This window comes from Dendroctonus ponderosae, unplaced genomic scaffold (genome assembly GCF_020466585.1).
Source record: "Dendroctonus ponderosae isolate FM_Combo_2020 unplaced genomic scaffold, Dpon_F_20191213v2 Dpon_F_20191213_3, whole genome shotgun sequence".
In the NCBI taxonomy this organism is placed as follows: domain Eukaryota; kingdom Metazoa; phylum Arthropoda; class Insecta; order Coleoptera; family Curculionidae; genus Dendroctonus; species Dendroctonus ponderosae.
In genome coordinates this window covers 10,582,643-10,597,367 of record NW_026018508.1, presented here as the reverse complement: position 1 = coordinate 10,597,367, position 14,725 = coordinate 10,582,643, and the positions used below count along the sequence as shown (strand labels likewise).

At 37.0% G+C, this 14,725-nt stretch overlaps 5 protein-coding genes across 13 annotated transcripts in view; 3 read left to right on the top strand and 2 right to left on the bottom strand.

Annotated features, from left to right (window-relative positions):
• The first annotated feature begins 13 nt into the window (after positions 1-13).
• Positions 14-1,288, top strand: LOC109535743 (39S ribosomal protein L10, mitochondrial). The gene is made up of 3 exons (XM_019901700.2): positions 14-166; positions 441-953; positions 1,013-1,288. The coding sequence occupies exons 1-3, from the start codon at positions 145-147 to the stop codon at positions 1,216-1,218; spliced, it is 741 nt and encodes a 246-aa protein (XP_019757259.1). The 5' UTR covers positions 14-144; the 3' UTR covers positions 1,219-1,288.
• LOC109535745 lies at positions 1,218-2,640 on the bottom strand. Of its 2 annotated transcripts, XR_007281233.1 has the most exons (4): positions 2,357-2,640; positions 2,073-2,299; positions 1,572-1,645; positions 1,218-1,516 (listed from the first exon to the last, which is right to left on the bottom strand). XR_007281233.1 is itself a non-coding variant. In XM_019901701.2 (3 exons), the coding sequence occupies exons 1-3, from the start codon at positions 2,595-2,597 to the stop codon at positions 1,277-1,279; spliced, it is 708 nt and encodes a 235-aa protein (XP_019757260.1). In that variant the 5' UTR covers positions 2,598-2,640; the 3' UTR covers positions 1,218-1,276. The 2 variants fall into 2 exon arrangements, 1 of the variants encoding a protein (XP_019757260.1); XM_019901701.2 differs by lacking the exon at positions 1,572-1,645.
• Positions 2,641-2,724: 84 nt separating this feature from the next.
• LOC109535741 (dnaJ homolog subfamily C member 7) lies at positions 2,725-6,378 on the top strand. The gene is made up of 9 exons (XM_019901695.2): positions 2,725-2,926; positions 4,272-4,487; positions 4,542-4,814; positions 4,874-5,006; positions 5,061-5,254; positions 5,306-5,452; positions 5,505-5,663; positions 5,721-5,899; positions 5,974-6,378. Exons 1-9 carry the CDS (start codon positions 2,826-2,828, stop codon positions 6,087-6,089), a joined length of 1,518 nt encoding a protein of 505 aa, XP_019757254.1. The 5' UTR covers positions 2,725-2,825; the 3' UTR covers positions 6,090-6,378.
• Positions 6,379-6,469: 91 nt separating this feature from the next.
• LOC109535742 lies at positions 6,470-9,564 on the top strand. 6 transcript variants are annotated; one of them, XM_019901699.2, is made up of 8 exons: positions 6,470-6,851; positions 7,123-7,263; positions 7,341-7,520; positions 7,573-7,855; positions 7,910-8,167; positions 8,222-8,384; positions 8,717-8,911; positions 9,104-9,564. In XM_019901699.2, exons 1-8 carry the CDS (start codon positions 6,825-6,827, stop codon positions 9,129-9,131), a joined length of 1,275 nt encoding a protein of 424 aa, XP_019757258.1. In that variant the 5' UTR covers positions 6,470-6,824; the 3' UTR covers positions 9,132-9,564. The 6 variants fall into 6 exon arrangements, 4 of the variants coding, with proteins under 4 accessions (XP_019757258.1, XP_019757257.1, XP_019757256.1 ...); XM_019901698.2 differs by having other exon boundaries at positions 8,708-8,911; XR_002171755.2 differs by having other exon boundaries at positions 7,573-8,167; positions 8,806-8,911.
• A 123-nt stretch (positions 9,565-9,687) lies between these two features.
• Positions 9,688-14,725, bottom strand: part of LOC109535739 (apoptotic chromatin condensation inducer in the nucleus) — a 6,790-nt gene continuing 1,752 nt past the window's right edge. Inside the window, exons 1-7 of one of the 3 annotated variants that reach the window (XM_048665274.1) lie at positions 13,040-13,131; positions 12,089-12,968; positions 11,447-12,032; positions 10,996-11,158; positions 10,764-10,917; positions 10,588-10,703; positions 9,688-10,499 (exon numbers count right to left, since the gene is read on the bottom strand). In XM_048665274.1, coding sequence (XP_048521231.1) covers positions 10,368-10,499; positions 10,588-10,703; positions 10,764-10,917; positions 10,996-11,158; positions 11,447-12,032; positions 12,089-12,968; positions 13,040-13,060 — 2,052 coding nt within the window. In that variant the 5' untranslated portion in view covers positions 13,061-13,131 and the 3' untranslated portion in view covers positions 9,688-10,367. Of the gene's footprint in view, positions 10,500-10,562; positions 10,704-10,763; positions 10,918-10,995; positions 11,159-11,446; positions 12,033-12,088; positions 13,398-14,725 lie in introns of those variants that run through there. The other 2 variants (XM_019901693.2, XM_019901692.2) reach the window with 2 other exon arrangements.

The following is a 14,725-nucleotide window of genomic DNA, read 5'->3' as shown; positions in this document are numbered from 1 at the left end:
TTTCTTTGTTTGTGGGTTATGTCACAAATCACATAGATAAACACGAGTAAGCAGACAGATCAGAGAGTAGATATCAGTAGAGAGTAACCTCTGTGATCTGTGGTTATGTTACCTGTCACATAACTTTTATAAAACAGGGAAAATATGGCTTTATTTATCAGAAAAGGTAACAAGCACATTTGGGGACTATCTAAGCAAAACGCAAGCCCAGAATATTTTATTAATTTTGTTGGCAACTTGGATTGAAGGCACTTTTCCTGGCCATCAATTGAATTTTTCCTTAATTAGTCCCGAATAGAGCATAAGAACGCAAATTATAGATGCAGCCAAGCAAATAACTTGACACTATTTATTTATTTGCTCAAATGTGCTTCAATTATCCGACAATTCAATTATAATTAAGTGACTATCCAATAAATTGAAGTACTTCTTGCTTTCAGCAACATGTATTCCCGTAACGCCTTTGGTTCAGATTAAGAGATTTCGGGGCAAAATTAACATCCAAAGGCCCAAACCTCCACATTTTGCAAAAGCGAAATTTATTGAACTCACACGACCATGGTTTTTATCGAAGAAGTATGGCAAGAGTCCCATGGAGTTGTGTTCCAACTTGACAGACCCTCGGAAAGATAAACAGGAGGAACGAAATATATTCCAAGAGATTATTGCTCAGGATTTGCACCAAAGGCTTAAAACTTCGAAGTTGGTGGTTTTTTGCCATTACAACCCAATGACCACAGACCAACAGTTTTCTGCCCGTGTCAGCTTTCATAAATTGAAGATGTATTTTAAACAATATGGGAAAAAAACTTTAGAATTGGCCGTTAAAGGAACACCATATGAGGTCCTACTTGACTTCTATGTGTCCCATAACATGACGATATTTAGTCCTGAGCCGGAAATAAAAAAACTACTGCAAGTTTTGAAGAAATTTCCGCAACTAATTTTGCTAGGTAATGAGCATTCAACCAAACCAGTTGAATCATTTTACTCATCAAATAATTTATTTCAGCTGGAATCTATGAGAACCGTTTATTGAGCAAAGAAGACCTTGTCAAATATAGTAAAATACCCAACATACAAGCTGCTCAATCAGAGTTAGTTCACACACTAAACACCGCAGGCTCACAGTTAGTAAGTAGCCTTAACAGGCACCAAACCACTTTGGTATCACGCTTGGAGCAAAGAGCCTCTCAGTTGGAAGATAACAAATCCTAAAGCATTGAAGGATTTATTCATAGTCTTGATCATAAATCATAAAATAAATATGTCTCATTTATTTGGCTGATTTTTTCGCTTTCTTTTTATCGCTCCTGTCTGTTCCCTTTTTGCCTTTCTTCTTGTCCGTTGAATGTAACACAGGACGCGGGGGAATTTCATAGTTTAAATAAAGAGCAAAGTTTGGCATGCACAGGTACTTAACGAGAGGCAAGTTTCTCAAGTATATTTTGCAGAAAAATTCCAAAATATCCTTGGCTTCTTTAACGCTAAAAACCTTTTTTTGAGCTGGAGGAAACTGAAATAATTAAATGAATAAATATAGTCAATAATTACTAAACAGTTCGATTTACCAAAACCCAAATTCGCTCATGGATTAAAAAGTACTTATGTACAAAATTCGAAACTGACATTATTGTGGGACAGTCTGAAAAGTACTTTGCTTTAAAGGAAATTAATATTTAAGCATAAAAACGTGCAGAACTTTAATACATTTTTTTGTCCTGGTCTATGAATTTACGAAAACTCATGCTTCGTCATGGATTTTAAATATTTCTTGCAACAAACCGAAGATGAAATTTTCACTAGATATTCAGAAACGTATTTTGCTTCGGGAAAATAAAACATTTAAGCGCAAAAACTTGCAGAACATGATGCTCTTGCTTTTCTCTGATGGAGAGGTGTATAAATTTACGAAAATTCAACCTCTAACGATTAATGTTCAGGCAAAAGAGCCTAGATATTTCCGATAATTGGACGACGAGATCTCGACGGCACCCCAAATCCCAAAAAAATGGAATAATGAAGAAACATGCCAGCATTTCTCTACCAGTTTCTCACAGAAAATTTCTTACCGGCAAACTGTGGCACATCATGAGCTCCTTGAAATAGATGTAGATTTTTTCGGCGCTAACTTGTAGTCCGCTGGTAAAGTACAAATGAGTTTGGTAAAACTGTGATAAAACAGTAGCGGTTTTTTCGACATCAAAGGCGCGGCTTTGGCAAAACTTTGTAACATCACTTATTAGCTGAATGAAGAGATCCTTTGGTCGCCCCTTGGAGTGGTTACTTAATGTAGAAGCTGATTTGAGAGAGCAAAATAAATAATCTTTATAACGTGAGATTGTGCTAAACAAACCGATAAAGTCGTAAATTTCTTTGGAAGTCTTCAAGTTCAGTAGATGACTGGTTTTTTCTTGGTCGAGATACTCGTATTGAGAGATCCTTGGCTCTTTTACAGTAGCTGTAGTTTGATTGAATGCTGTTATTCTATGTCTCTCCTTGGGGTTGAGAGTGAAGCAAAAGTCGCCGATTTTAGGCAGATTGCTAAAGGGTAGTGAGGAAATTTGGTAAGTTAAAGCGTCCCGTTTAGAACCCATATTTGTCTTTGACAAAAATCACTGTCACCAATTTATGAAAGGCTATAAAACGCAGGTTAATAGTTAGGAATGATTTTAGTCCAAATTTACAGTTTCATTCTTATGCTGTTATTCTTATTTCGCGAACTATTGGAAGTTATATTTTGAATGGTTTGGCGCGGAAAATTCAAATTTGACCACACATGAATTCTGGGTAAATGCGAATCTACTTCTCATGCGTCCCAGAAAATGTCAAATCGATCTCAATTTAGCAAGATGGTGGAAGTTGTAGAAGATATTATTATCGACTCTGATGACAACGAGGATATTTTTCCGAAATCTCCGGAAGAGTGAGTAATATTGAACATTCATTTATCCGTAGCTTTATTTTGGCTTGTTGGTATTTGCGATTATCCATACATTTCCCTTAAAACCATTGTTCGGCACCTGCTTTCATGTGGACTATTCAGTTCATTGTTTTGATTTCTAGAACAATCTGTATGCTGAACAAGCGAAAAATTTGCTATAATAGTATGTTAATCAAAGCGGATACTAGTCTATAGATACTTTAAAACAAACTATCAATGGAGACATGTTATTTTTAGACACATTACTCGGGTCTAGTCCAGGTCTTTCTATCTCCTCCTCGCCTCATTTCTGTATTATTTATAACTTCCCACGTGCTTTTGAGTGCAAAATGCTGACGCGAATCAATCATATTGTCTCATATTTACTTGATTTGCACGAAAGGACGGGGGTTTTCTTCCATCTACGCAATTTGTCCTCATTTCCAACGTGGTTTCTATCAATTAGCCTCTTTTGCGGAGAACAAACCTTTTGTAGGTGTAGTCCTTCCCCGATAAGCCTTTTGATTTATCGGTAGCTTTATTTCGGCTTTCAATGAATTTAAAACCCCCTATAGCTTAAACGTAAAAAAAGTACTCTTGTTTCACCTCGGTAAAACGAAACGCTGTCCATGTTCCATATCTGATGTACCTAGAAACAACTTTTACACATTTATCAGTTGTTAACTCACACAAGCAATCTGTACAAATCGATTTATAATGTTTTTAGGTATTTTATTGTATTATTTATTTTCCGCGAACGGAGTGAGAATTGCAATAATGAAGTCATATTAGTCTTTTTGGGACGAGTTGAGCAGAAAACGAGTTCCATCTCGATGGGATATTTTCACAAAAAAACACACTTTCTTGCTTTAGACTAGGCACTTTTTTCAGACAGCCGCCTATCGATACGGGGCTTATCATCAATCAGAAATCGCCTGAGATGAAGTGGAAGTGTCTGGAATCAGCAGTTGAGTTTTGCCAATTCGTAATAATTTTTTGGACAAGCGAGAAACTAATATTGACTGTAGAAAAATTGGTCACTAATTCTCATTATTTAAATGAATGCAGAAAAAGCAATTGCGTATCTAATGCGTAAAAAAATACCTAGTTTAAAATAATAATTTTGAAATATACAAAAGTTTAAAAAAAGAGAAGTTTTTGTCGACAATATATTTTTAATCTGAAGTCACTAATACATACTCCAAAAAAACGAAAATCAAAAACTCGATCCAAACACTGTTTTTTATAATTCGTTGACAAACCAGTTTTTTATTTTCTTTCTTTTGTTGCAAACGTTTCTTACCAGCAAATTTGATTGACTTTCCCAATTACCGCAATTCATTTCCAGATGCGCCGAACTAAAAAAAGAAAATGGAAATCAATTATTCAAAATCAAGCAGTACCAGTCGGCTCTTCAACTCTACTCTGAAGCCATCAACTTGTGTCCAGAAACAGCCGCATATTATGGAAATCGAGCAGCGTGTTACATGATGTTAAATCGGCATCGAGACGCTTTAGAAGATGCCAGAAGAAGTGTACAAATTGACCCAACGTTTGTCAAAGGGTAAAATAACCCGATTTTCCGATAGTTCAAAGTGTATTGTTTTTGTTTTCGTAGATATGTTCGTATTGCCAAATGTGGAATAGCACTCGGAGATTTGGTCACAGCTGAAAATGCTGCCAAACAAGCAGACAGTTTGCAATTGGGCTCTGTGACCAATGAAATGAAATCCATTCAGAAAATTAAACAATTTGAAGCAGACGCGCTTAAAGCAAAAGACGCGAAAGATTATCGCAAGATGGTATTTTGCATGGATCGATGCTTGGACGAGGCTTCCACATGTGAGAAGTTCAAGCTTATTAAAGCCGAATGTTTGGCATATTTAGGAAGGTACAGCAAATTATCAAGCCAGCAAGTGCAATTAATAATGTCTCTGAATATTTTTTCAGGTATCAAGAAGCACAAGAAATTGCAAACGATATATTACACGTAAATAAGGGGAGCGCAGATGCAATATATGTCAGGGGCTTGTGCCTTTATTATGAGGATAGCATTGATAAAGCTTTCAACCATTTTCAGCAAGTAATTCCTGATAGTTCGTATTGATGTACTTTTATGAAGAAGTTAATTTCCTAGGTGCTTCGTCTCGCCCCTGGCCATACTAGAGCGATGGAACAATATAAAAGAGCTAAACTACTGAAAAAGAAAAAGGAAGAAGGCAACGAAGCATTTAAACTGTGTAAATTCCACGACGCTGTTAAGCTTTACACAGAAGCACTAGAAATTGACCCGTTGAACAAGAAAACCAACGCAAAGTTATTCTTCAACAGGTAGCTTCCTTTGGCTAAGAAAAAGAGTTTTTAATAATATTTACATTTTAGAGCTACTGCACTGTCACGGCTTACCAAAATTAAGGACGCTATCTTAGATTGTTCATCGGCTCTTAGGTTGGACGACACATACCTTAAAGCACTATTGCGAAGAGCTAAGTGCTATATGGATATTGGAGAGTTTGAGGATGCAGTAAAGTAAATAGCCGAACCTCAGTTAAAAGCAATGTAACATAACAGTTTATTTAAGGGATTACGAAAAAGCACTGAAAATGGATAAAAGCCGAGAGAATAAAAGACTATTACAAGAAGCCAAACTGGCTCTGAAAAAAAGCAAGAGAAAGGATTACTACAAAATTTTGGGAGTTGAAAAGAACGCCAATGAAGACGAGATTAAGAAGGCTTATAGGTGGGGTTGATTTTTTGGTTAATTGAATTGCACTGTTAAGATAAATGTTGGTTTTAGAAAACGTGCACTTATCCATCATCCCGATAGACACGCAAATGCAACTGATGCTGAGAAGAAGGAGCAGGAGAAGAAATTTAAAGAATTAGGAGAAGCTTATGGCATCCTCTCGGATCCAAAGAAGAAAGCTCGATATGACAGCGGTCAAGATATGGATGATTTTGATGGCGGCATGTCAGGTATGCATGCATTCGAAGAAATTCAAAATGTATATGGAATTTCCTCAAATACTATTTTAACGTTTTTTTTTTAGATATTGATCCAACTCAGGTCTTCCAATCATTCTTTAGTGGAGCTGGTGGCCCTGGAGGACAAAATGGAGAGTACTTTGGAGCATTTCCGGCTGGATTTTCTTTTCAATTCGGTTAAAAAATTGTATGTTTTCTTAAGCGCTTGAGCAATACCATTTTTCATTTTTTGTTCGTCTTTGTACATTCCAGACGTTTCTTTTGGGTCTTAAGTATCTTACGTTTCTTTAATAAATTTCAATTGCTTCGCGTTTCACATTGTAAATAAGCTGTCCTCGAATTAGTATTTATCAGATAAGTGTCCTCCCTTAAAACCAATCTCCTGTATGATAACACTGCATAGTGTATAGATTAGTTTGCAAGTATTACAATGTTCTTAGGTGTTGCTAATACATCATATATATGCACCATTTAGAGGGTTTTTATTTGCAAACAAACGGCAGAAAATTTAAAATTGAATTTATATAAACCAAGAAACATCAATTGATTGCTTAGGAAATTTATTTAGGATTTTGGTGGTAAAGAAAATTATTCACCGGACCGAATTTTGCAATTTATTATGCAAGAAAGTCGTAGTCAACAAATATACCAGCGAGATAATTTTTTAAATGTATTTACCTCATTAAAGCGATTCTGTTCAAATGTTGATTGAAAGTGCGGTAGCCACGAGAACAGTATTTCCACCTAGAAAACTATGGCAACGCTAGAAAATCGACAAATTTCCTCGCTTTCCACGGCTGCGCCCTCCTTTATTCCCGAAAGAGAATTCGGTCAAATGAGATGAGAGAAAATGCCACCCTACTAGGGGAAAAAAATAGTGTTAAGTTTTATCACGCTGATAGAGGAAACAGCATGAATGAAGGGTAAATCTGCTAATTTTCCGGTAAGACACATTGAGGCTTAAGTGGCATTTATAGTTTTGAGTGTTTTTTTATATTACCTTTGGTCATTGATTTTTAGTAACAATGATTAAAGGGGTGAATTTTGCAATGTAAAAAGTTGTCAATGAGCAAATATGTTTTCACAAAACTTGAGGTTTAATAATTTTATTTTTATACATTAACGCATTTTAGTACAATTTGTTCAATACTGATTTACTGTTGTGCTTTAAAAGGAATCGAAAATAGATGGGCGCCTTAATGATTTTTTTCCAGATTACCATCACTTTGCTGATGTTATCTTTCATTCCGTGGCCGGGACCAACAGTCTTTAAAATATCCTGCCCCAGAGACAATGCGAGGATTGTAAGGAAAGTTATTCAAACCAAGTGGATTCCAGTATTGGACAAGCATAAGGTAAATTACGCATTTCTGAGTAATTATAAGTGTACTGTGAGCGAATATATAAACAATATTTTTTTCTTTTTCGTTAGGTAAAATTGCCTCTGGAGTGCCCCTTTCACCCAAATAGAGACATTTTCGGACCACAAGAATCGTTAAAGAAACAGCACCGTCCATCGCAATGGACTTGCGGAATATGCGGAAAGTCCTTTTTCGAGGAAAAGTTCTTGGATATTCACTTTGATAACCGACACAAGGGCAATATCAACATGGTAAATATTACTTAAATAATGCATCTAAATATATCTACCAATCGCAATTTAGGCAGAAGACGCAGTATGTTTGGCCGATTACTGTGACATAATGAGATGCGATGTGATCAACATTATGGACCTGAAAACAGTGGCATCCAATCATGATAACACAGACATTGAGATTTGGAGGGAAGCTTCATCGTATTCAAAAGCACTGGTAGCTTCAGGACCTCGAGACGTGGCAAAGTATGTAATAAAGAACGGGAACTTTGTGCCAGTTCAAAAGGTTGACAAAGAAAAATCTGGGAAGCGGTGCGAAAAAGCTGATACACCTGAAACTGCAAATATGAAGGGTAAAAACATGATTTTCCTTGAAAGATCAACATATATGCTGATGAAATTTTCAGATAGCAGCTCATCGAATGAAGGAGACGTTTTTCAGCAAAACGCAAGTTCGAATAACGTTTGCCAAAACGATCTTGTCGATTCGGCTTTGCCGCCACCCGATAACCGGCAGCAACGTCTTAACGAAATCCAAAAACTAAAAGCCAACTGCAAACCTGAGGAACTTCAGAAAATCAAAACCAAGTGCGAAATCTTAGTTAGGGACTGTATAGCGAGCCTGTTGATTCAATTGAGCGTCAAAGACTTTAGAGAAGTTGAAGGTACTTTCGAGGACGAGCAGTTTCAAGCTCAGTTAAATGTTGATTAATTTTTAGATGAATTAAACAGAGCGGTGTGTTGGTACTTGACCTGCGACCGATACTGGGAGGACTCCCAAAGCGACATCAGAACATTTCCTTGGGGAATTTTGTGCATGCTCATCATGGTATTGTCTTTGGGAGCATGTCTTTGTTATTACGTTGTTTGGGTTTTGTTTGAGTAAGTATGCGACACTACATTTTATATATCGACTCTGGCTTCCAAAATTAAAACGTTTGTGGTCCAAGTACAAGACTAAAAAGTCCATGTGGATTTATAACTTGGAGTAGCACGTTTCAAGCACAATCACACACAAATTAAACATGTTTCTTTGCTTGGATTCTTCAAATCCACCGAGTTAAAGATGTAAAATGATATTTTTCGGCAACATTTCTGGAACAGGTGTAATAGCAATTCACACTTTAAGTAGGTAGCCAAAACACCAATTCCCGAACTTAGATGTGAGTTGGTTGAAATTTTGAGTTTACAAAATACCTAATCAGTATTTTTAGTACGGACGATGTTAGTGTAACGAGCGCCAGTATGACTGATCGATCTACACCATCACCTGCACATTTACTAAGGTCAGATGTTGCTGTAGGAGTGGATGGACATCATGTCTACTCCGAGGACTATATCGGGACGGATAAAGACGATTACATCTACGTTACCTATCCACCAGACTTAAAAAGAAGACTGTTAGAAAGGTAAGTAATTATAAAGTCGAGTTGTAAAGAAACCAGTCAATTTCAGGGTCGATTAATGAATGAATATCATAGACTTAGACCTTAGTTCTCGGATAGTTTTGTAGACTAGTTGAAACAATCAAAACATCTAATAAGTTTTGATTGCCAATAGTGTGTAAATGTAGAAATGATAACAGACAATCGTTTTTGTAGCTGCTACAATCGAACAACGCGCTTGTGAGAGTAGGAGAGGCTAGTCTAGGAAAGTCTAGAGTTATCAGAAATTGAATTTGCAAGTCTGAGATTTGTCTAGGAATATTTGTAGTGTAGATAACAAATTTAGTAACAGATATATGTTGTGGTCTTCTAGGTTGAAGCTAGTGCTTAAAAAAGTGTTACTAATAGTTTCCTATCTCTCAAGGTTTGGAACTTCAGTGCCTACGATACTGTCCCTTAGTATATGTACCACGTTTTTGAGTAACAGCGCGCATAGCTGGGTGTTAAAATCACTTTAAGTTCTCTACTAAATGAGATTTATCGATAACTGGCAAAACCAGGTGCAAATACTGTTTCGACTTAACTATTTAGATTCAATAGATTGTAGAGTAGACCCAATTCTAGAATTTTTATAAAATTCTCTTTGTTAACGATAAAATAAAAAATATTGCTTTGTAGTAACTTCGTTCACATATTGAATTAATCAAAAAAAAAAGTTCCGACTTCCGTTCCCGCAAGCTCCCACCATTCAATTTCCACTGCAGAGATAACACATTTCTTCAAAAAAAGGGGTTGTCGACTAAAGATTGGACATGTTTATTACAGAACAAATTTGCGATTTTCTACATTAAACTTTCGTTTCATTTTCTGTCATTAAAATTATTATCGATAATATTATCTATTAAATGAATGTGTTCATTACGTGACCAACTTTTCAACCTCAACAGCGATTGACTACATATTTCCTGATCAAAAAAGCTTGCAAAAAACGATACAATTAGGAAACGATACCAACAGTAAAAAGCGCCGGTCCTTCACATTTCCAAATCGGCTGTCAACAACTAAGAAAATTCCATCGACGATAACTTCAGTAGATGAGATGAACAACTGGAAACCCTATAAAAATCAGGATTACGTAATACATTCATGCGCCCACACATTCAGGAAATTTAAGTTAAAGCTTGGATGAAGCAGTAAAAAACCACGCATACTTACCGTTTGGTTAGTTTGGGTGCCCGATGCGAAAAATGGCAAGGTTTTAAAAATTAAAAACCAAGCTATAACTTGAAACGAACAAAATAAGCCAGATTTGAAAAGGCTTACTTAAATTAGTGAAATACCAGGTAAAAATTAAAATATTCTGATTCACCGCCGGAAGCTGAAGGCTGAATTAAACATACACACTCCCCGCTCTTTCACACTCACGCAAATCGTATCTACAAAAAGAAAAAAATAATACGCATAGTCATGTCGACAGAAGTTAGCGCCTTCTAAATATCCGGTCTCTGCCACCACGATCTCGAACTCCGCCGCGACCTGACGATCTGATTTTCTCTAAGCGACGTTTATTTTCTTCTAATCGTGCTTGACGAAGTTGTTGTTTGTGAGCGATCTATAAGAATACATTTTCGGTTATCACTATCCGTTCGTCAGAAAATGTAAAAAATCGTCTTACTATTTGTTCTTTTGCGAGTTCTTACCTCTTCAGGCGAAAGGGGCTGCCAATAAATGCTGGGAGTGGCTTGGGTTTTCAAAAAAAGATCGTCCATCGCTTTTTGAGGAACGGGTTCCTCACGACTACGTTTCTTATGGTGTTCTACAAAACAAAACAGTAGTTGTACATTCAATAATCAGTTACTTGGCTTGATTTACATACCTTCTGGCGTGAATGATCGGCGGCTGTGCTTCCTTTCGCGTCCTTCCTTACTCCTAGATCGGGACATCTTCCTGTGATCTTTGCCAATATCCCATTCTCGCTTCAACGGACGTTCGTCCTTCTTTTCTTCGACGTTTTCCTGTAACGCTGGCTTCTGTGGAAAAGTGGCGCATAAAATACGTGGTTTGTAGGTCCAATAAAATACTTGTTCACATTTAAGTAGTTCACTTACATGGTTCTCTATCTCTGGGGCCTTTTCTTTGCGGAATATCACAACTGGGGGATTCTTCGCAGTCTCCATGTCTTCCATCGTAGAATAGTCAATGATCAGCTTCTTTCCATTCCCAATTGGCCAATGAACTCCATGAAGGGCATTTCTCGTTACTTCCGCTTCCCTAAAGTAACACAATTTGATAACATTATTTACGATATAGAAGGTGCCTCAAAAATGTGCAAAAAGGTGTTGTCTGGGCGATTTAATTTTTAATAGATGGTTTAAATTTAGTTAAGTGGCAGTTTATGTGAATTTACCAATGTTTTATTTATAAAGTTCAGATATGCTAATAGTTTTCCAGACGACCATTGAACTGCTTTGCAATGGAATTGAGCCACCCTCTACAAGTTACTATAACTAAACAAAATGGAAGACAAATACCGTAAGAAATAACGAAAAATCAACTTACTCAGCTGTTTCATAACAAGCAAAGCATTTTGATTTGATCTTGTCCGTCCAAAATCCATCCTCCTTGAGTTTCCCGGTACGTTCCAACAATTCCTTCAGTTGCTTAACCGTGAAAGGTCGAACCAGGTTGGTAATGAACAGTACCTCGGAAACCGGATTTCTCGGCGGACTTGGAGGCGGCTTCAGCTTGCTCACTGAATCCTCCACGATGCTGAAATTCCTGTTAGTCGCAATAATGGTCTCCATATCTGCTTCCTCTGGTTCTGCGTTAAGTTCCGCTTCGATGTTCTCCATTTCTTCTTCCTCCAACTCTTTAAATGTTTTGCGATTTGACTTTTCTGTGGATTTTGGTTCGGATATTTCCAAATCCACATCTGCCTCGTCCAGCAGTTCAATGGTAGGACAAATTTCTCTCAAGCTATCCAGAAGGAGCACATTGTCGACTTTTAAGTGCGATATATCTGGTTGACCCCAGTTGGACCTCTTCAGGGACTCGTCGCTTGAGGGTAGAGGATCTTCAAGCCTTTCGGGCAATTTTCGGATTAGTTTCACCACTCTCCTAGGCTTCAGAGGTTTTTCTGGTTTGTCTAAAGGGGAAAAAATGTTATCCAGGTTTTAAATAATATAATAGCTGATCACTCACTTTCAACTTCACTGGGTGCTTTCTCAACGACGACGCTGAGTTTACGTTGCCTTTCATTAATCACTATATTATCACTTGTGGACGTTCGTCGCTCTTTACTCTCTGACAGTGATGTGCTTCGTGTTAAGACAACATGTTCCTTTAGATCAGGTTTGCTACCGTCTTCAACTGCTGATCGTTTCAATGTAATCTTCCTTCGGGTGACCTTCTCCTCAGATTTAATAACAGGGTTCTCTGGAATTTCCACAGCAGAAGCTTCATATCCCGAACCCCAGTCATTGCCTGGAGGTTGTTCAATAGGCGATGATGAGTCATTATTGCTCTCCTCCTCCTTTTCTTCCTTAGCAATAATTGCTTTGATTTCAGGACGTTTAAGGACAATTTTCTTCTTGCTGTCCTCTTTTTTGTCCGGTTTGCTAGACGATTCGCTAACCGAAATCCTTTCATCCTTTGACATTCTGTGCAGTCTGATTTTTTTAGTCGCCTCTGGAAGCTCAGGTTTTGAAGCTTGAACAACCTCAGTTTCTGCAATATCAGAAGTGGAATCTGCGATCGTTGCAGGCGGGATATCTGGGGTATTTATACGTTCTTCAGATGATTTTTCATCATTTTTTGGAGCGTCTTGACACTGCTCTACAATTACTTGTGTTAAGTCCTTTGAATCTTCCTCATTACAAGATTCAGACACCGGGTGTTCCGAAATTACTACTTCGGTAGTTTCATCGGTAGTTATTTCTGTAGCCTGATTTTCACAAGTCATTTCAGCCACTAAAGTTTGAGATATGTTGACGTCAATTTCCGATGGATCCGTGCCGTTTTTAGAACGATCATCATTTTGCGTGTTGTCATCTTTAGTAAGAATCGGTGACTCTTCTGTCACCTGCACATTTGCATTCTCAGTTTCAGCATTGTCATTGACAATATTCGACTTATTTATACACTTAGACTTACCTTTCGCATTGTCACCGACATTTACCTCTTCTTCTTCAATACGTGGCTCTTCAATTTTTATCTCTTTTTCGGCTGACTTAATTTCAGATTCAACGACAAGCTTTTGCTTGGCTTCATTCACCACCATTGATCTTGTTCTCTTCTTGAGTGGCTTTTTTGATTCTCTATCAGTTTCATTATCTGATGATCCTTTTTCTGAAGCATTCGATAGCTGTGCCTGTTTCACTTTCGCCAAAACCTCATCCTCCGAACTTTCGCTTTTTGAACTACTTTTTCGACGTCGAGATCTTCTCGGTGATTCGCGTCGATTTTTTTCACTCGCCTTTAAGGCTGCTGCTCTTGTGGTTTTTCGCACCATCTGAAATTAAAATTAGGAAATTTTTACATATTTTTCCTTAGTTATTAATAGACTGATGAATAGAGTATCGCTTAATAGACTCAAGAAACCAACACACCTTATAATGCCTATAAATATTAACTTGGCGAGGTTACTTTGATAAGGTTCTAAGACTTTCCAAGATCTTTATGTACATTTTTTCATTGCAAGCAAAAGCTTGATTGCAAATATTTAGAGTAGGTATTTTGGATGAGTCGGCGGTAAATTATTCGATTAAGTAGTTACTATAAAAATAATTCGAGCACACAATCACAATTCCAGATGCATGATATGTTTTTGAGTGTCTCTAGAAAGTACTTTTATGAGAAGAGAAACGACTAGCAAACGTGCTACAAACCACAAAAATTATACATAAATAATATTCGAGTTTCTAAAGCTCGAACTTTCACCAACATTAATTAATTAAAGAAAAAGATCGGCAAGAACTTTTAAAGGACAACAAAGAAAGAAACACAAGGCTATGTGACTCTTGTTTCACATCTTTTCTATTGTGCCCGAAACTTTTCGATTCGATTGATCACTCTCACATACACGTCGTAAAGACATTAATTTAGCGCATTGTTCTTGATGGATGACGCATTTGCTGTTGTGGAAAAAAGTTCTGGGAGAAGCGGTGTTATATATTTTTTTCATTCAGACATGAGCTGAGCTAAAAAAAAACATCATTCAGCTCACTTGCTGTTACAAAACACGCAAAAATTTTAAGTGACTAAAAAGAAAGTAAAACAGTACAAGATAGAGATATTAATTATGCTAACTGACTTTCCAAATTGGTCATTTTTATGAGCAAAAATTGCAGATAAGTGAATATACCAGTTTCTTCCTGTTGAATTGACTGTGGCTGATAAACTTGTCGCCAAATGTTTATAAAAATTAAATATACAGTAAAGTCCGCTTATAATGAACACGGTTAAAACAAACTTTTTTCCTTAATTGAAACGTCGTCCATAAAGACCAACGTATTTTTTTACTGGTTATAACGAACTTCCGGATATAACGATCACTTTTTAGGTTAGTTGTCTGTTCACTTTCCGTTTATAACGAACTTCCACGCTCAGCAACACCAATCGTGCGGAGTTGTTTATATTAGTGAGAGCGAGAGGCGTGACTTGTTTTTTGCCGCGTTATGTTTGTAAATCGTTTTAGAATGGAAAAACAAAAACGCAAAGCTTTTTCACTAAATGAAAAGTACGTGATTATTAACAAAATAAAAAGTGGAGTAAAGCAGAGTGACATTTGTAAGGAATTAGCACTTGGAAAGTCTACTGTTGCAACAATATGGAAAAACA

Excerpts from the sequence above, each read along its gene's own strand:
- LOC109535743 (XM_019901700.2), top strand. The coding sequence starts at position 145 with ATGGCTTTATTTATCAGAAAAG. Across the intron at positions 167-440 it reads GGCTTTATTTATCAGAAAAG|CAACATGTATTCCCGTAACG; the intron begins GTAACAAGCACA and ends TCTTGCTTTCAG. Across the intron at positions 954-1,012 it reads TCCGCAACTAATTTTGCTAG|CTGGAATCTATGAGAACCGT; the intron begins GTAATGAGCATT and ends AATTTATTTCAG.
- LOC109535745 (XM_019901701.2), bottom strand. The coding sequence starts at position 2,597 with ATGGGTTCTAAACGGGACGCTTTAACTTACCAAATTTCCTCACTACCC. Across the intron at positions 2,300-2,356 it reads AGAAATTTACGACTTTATCG|CTTCTACATTAAGTAACCAC; the intron begins GTTTGTTTAGCA and ends CTCTCAAATCAG. Across the intron at positions 1,517-2,072 it reads TGATGTGCCACAGTTTGCCG|TTTCCTCCAGCTCAAAAAAA; the intron begins GTAAGAAATTTT and ends TAATTATTTCAG.
- LOC109535741 (XM_019901695.2), top strand. The coding sequence starts at position 2,826 with ATGTCAAATCGATCTCAATTTAGCAAGATGGTGGAAGTTGTAGAAGAT. Across the intron at positions 2,927-4,271 it reads TTTCCGAAATCTCCGGAAGA|ATGCGCCGAACTAAAAAAAG; the intron begins GTGAGTAATATT and ends ATTCATTTCCAG. Across the intron at positions 5,900-5,973 it reads TTTTGATGGCGGCATGTCAG|ATATTGATCCAACTCAGGTC; the intron begins GTATGCATGCAT and ends TTTTTTTTTTAG.
- LOC109535742 (XM_019901696.2), top strand. The coding sequence starts at position 6,825 with ATGAAGGGTAAATCTGCTAATTTTCCG. Across the intron at positions 6,852-7,122 it reads GTAAATCTGCTAATTTTCCG|ATTACCATCACTTTGCTGAT; the intron begins GTAAGACACATT and ends ATTTTTTTCCAG. Across the intron at positions 8,385-8,707 it reads GTTGTTTGGGTTTTGTTTGA|TATTTTTAGTACGGACGATG; the intron begins GTAAGTATGCGA and ends ATACCTAATCAG.